This window comes from Mesocricetus auratus, unplaced genomic scaffold (genome assembly GCF_017639785.1).
Source record: "Mesocricetus auratus isolate SY011 unplaced genomic scaffold, BCM_Maur_2.0 Super-Scaffold_4256, whole genome shotgun sequence".
NCBI classification, from domain to species: domain Eukaryota; kingdom Metazoa; phylum Chordata; class Mammalia; order Rodentia; family Cricetidae; genus Mesocricetus; species Mesocricetus auratus.
This window is the reverse complement of record NW_024429182.1, coordinates 95412934-95414548: the sequence shown is the minus strand read 5'-3', so window position 1 is coordinate 95414548 and position 1615 is coordinate 95412934. Positions and strand designations below refer to the sequence as shown.

The 1615-nt window shown below is 39.8% G+C and overlaps 1 protein-coding gene across 1 annotated transcript; it reads left to right on the top strand.

Annotated features, from left to right (window-relative positions):
- Nucleotides 1-373: 373 nt before the first annotated feature.
- Nucleotides 374-1286, top strand: LOC101827848 (olfactory receptor 51A7-like). Its single transcript, XM_013116272.1, is given in 2 exon segments — nucleotides 374-1146; nucleotides 1148-1286. Coding segments are annotated over 2 exon segments (912 nt in total).
- The last annotated feature ends 329 nt before the right edge of the window (nucleotides 1287-1615 follow it).

The following is a 1615-nucleotide window of genomic DNA, read 5'->3' as shown; positions in this document are numbered from 1 at the left end:
AGAGACGTAGAGGGTCACACTCGATGTAGGCCTCTGGGGTCCATGCATATGAGGGAACCTGCATAAATACACATATGTGCACATGAATATAGAAAGATGTAGGGTTATTATTATTTTATGGAGTTACCTTCTAACTTTAGAGTTATTTATAAATATATCTGAAAATAAAAATCTATATTCAAATAATATAGAGCTCTTAAATAAAAGTATGAAGAAACTGTTTAAGTATATTCCATATTTAAAGAAAGTTATATTTTTCATCTCCTAATTTGAGCTATATTAAATTTAACCCATATTTTATAATCATTACAACTAAGAGATAATTTGCATTGATTATTGGTGGTATTGTAGGTGAATAAGACAAATACTTGTGATGCTTCTCAATACTTCAGAGGTTGATGTCGCCTCATTCCTACTTATTGGGATCCCAGGCCTTTAGCATGTGCACATTTGGGTCTCCATCCCTATTTGCCTCATGTATCTTACAGCCATCCTGGGAAACTGCACTATCCTCTGTGTCATCAGAACAGAGTCTTCTCTGCATGAGCCCATGTACTATTTCCTCTCCATGTTGGCTTTATCTGACATGAGCCTGTCTTTCTCCTCCATCCCCACGATGCTAAGAATATTCTTGTTCAATACCATGGGGATTTCTGCTGATGCCTGTATTGCCCAGGAATTCTTCATCCATGGATTCACAGATATGGAATCTTCAGTGCTCCTTATTATGTCTTTTGATCACTTTGTAGCCATCAGGCACCCACTGAGATACAGCTCCATCCTCACAAGTTCCAGGGTTGTGCAAATTGGGTTAGTATTTGCTGTTAAAAGCATTCTCCTGGTTCTCCCACTTCTGTTTACTTTAAAGAGACTCAGATACTGCAACAAGCACCTGTTATCACATTCCTATAGTCTCCATCAGGATGTCATGAAGCTGGCATGCTCTGATAACAGGGTTAACTTTTACTATGGGCTGTTTGTTGCACTATGCATGATGTCAGACCGTGTGTTCATTGCTGTATCCTATGTGTTCATCTTGAAGAGTGTGTTGGGAATTGCATCCCATGGGGAGCGGCTCAAAGCTCTCAATACCTGTGTCTCCCACATCTGTGCTGTGCTAATCTTCTATGTACCTATCATTACCTTAGCATAAGTCTCCCTTAGCTATGATTCTGATAGCAGATGCTTTCTTGCTAGTACCACCCTTGATGAATCCCATTGTGTACTGTGTAAAAACACGGCAGATTAGAGTAAAAGTCTTAGAAAAACTGGGTTCTGCATTCTAAGTAATGGGAACAACATTCTTAAAAGTTCCATTTTCTCTACAATAAGCACTTTAGAGAACGGACAGTGATTCATCCTCAAAGGGGATACATTTACTTCACAGTCCTGTAGTTTGTTTCAATCACTTATTTTGATCCCTCCTCGTGCTGCATTATACCCTTTACAGCATGTCTGAGTTTGTCTGAGTCTGTTCGTTGATGTTCAGAGTGTTGTTGTAGCAGTACGTCACCTCAAGAGCTGCTGACACTGTGGAATCAGTGCTGCTGCAAGCTTTTGAGCCAATACTCGGCGAGAGCCCATGTAATTGACATGTTCGAGGAATATGTTCTAG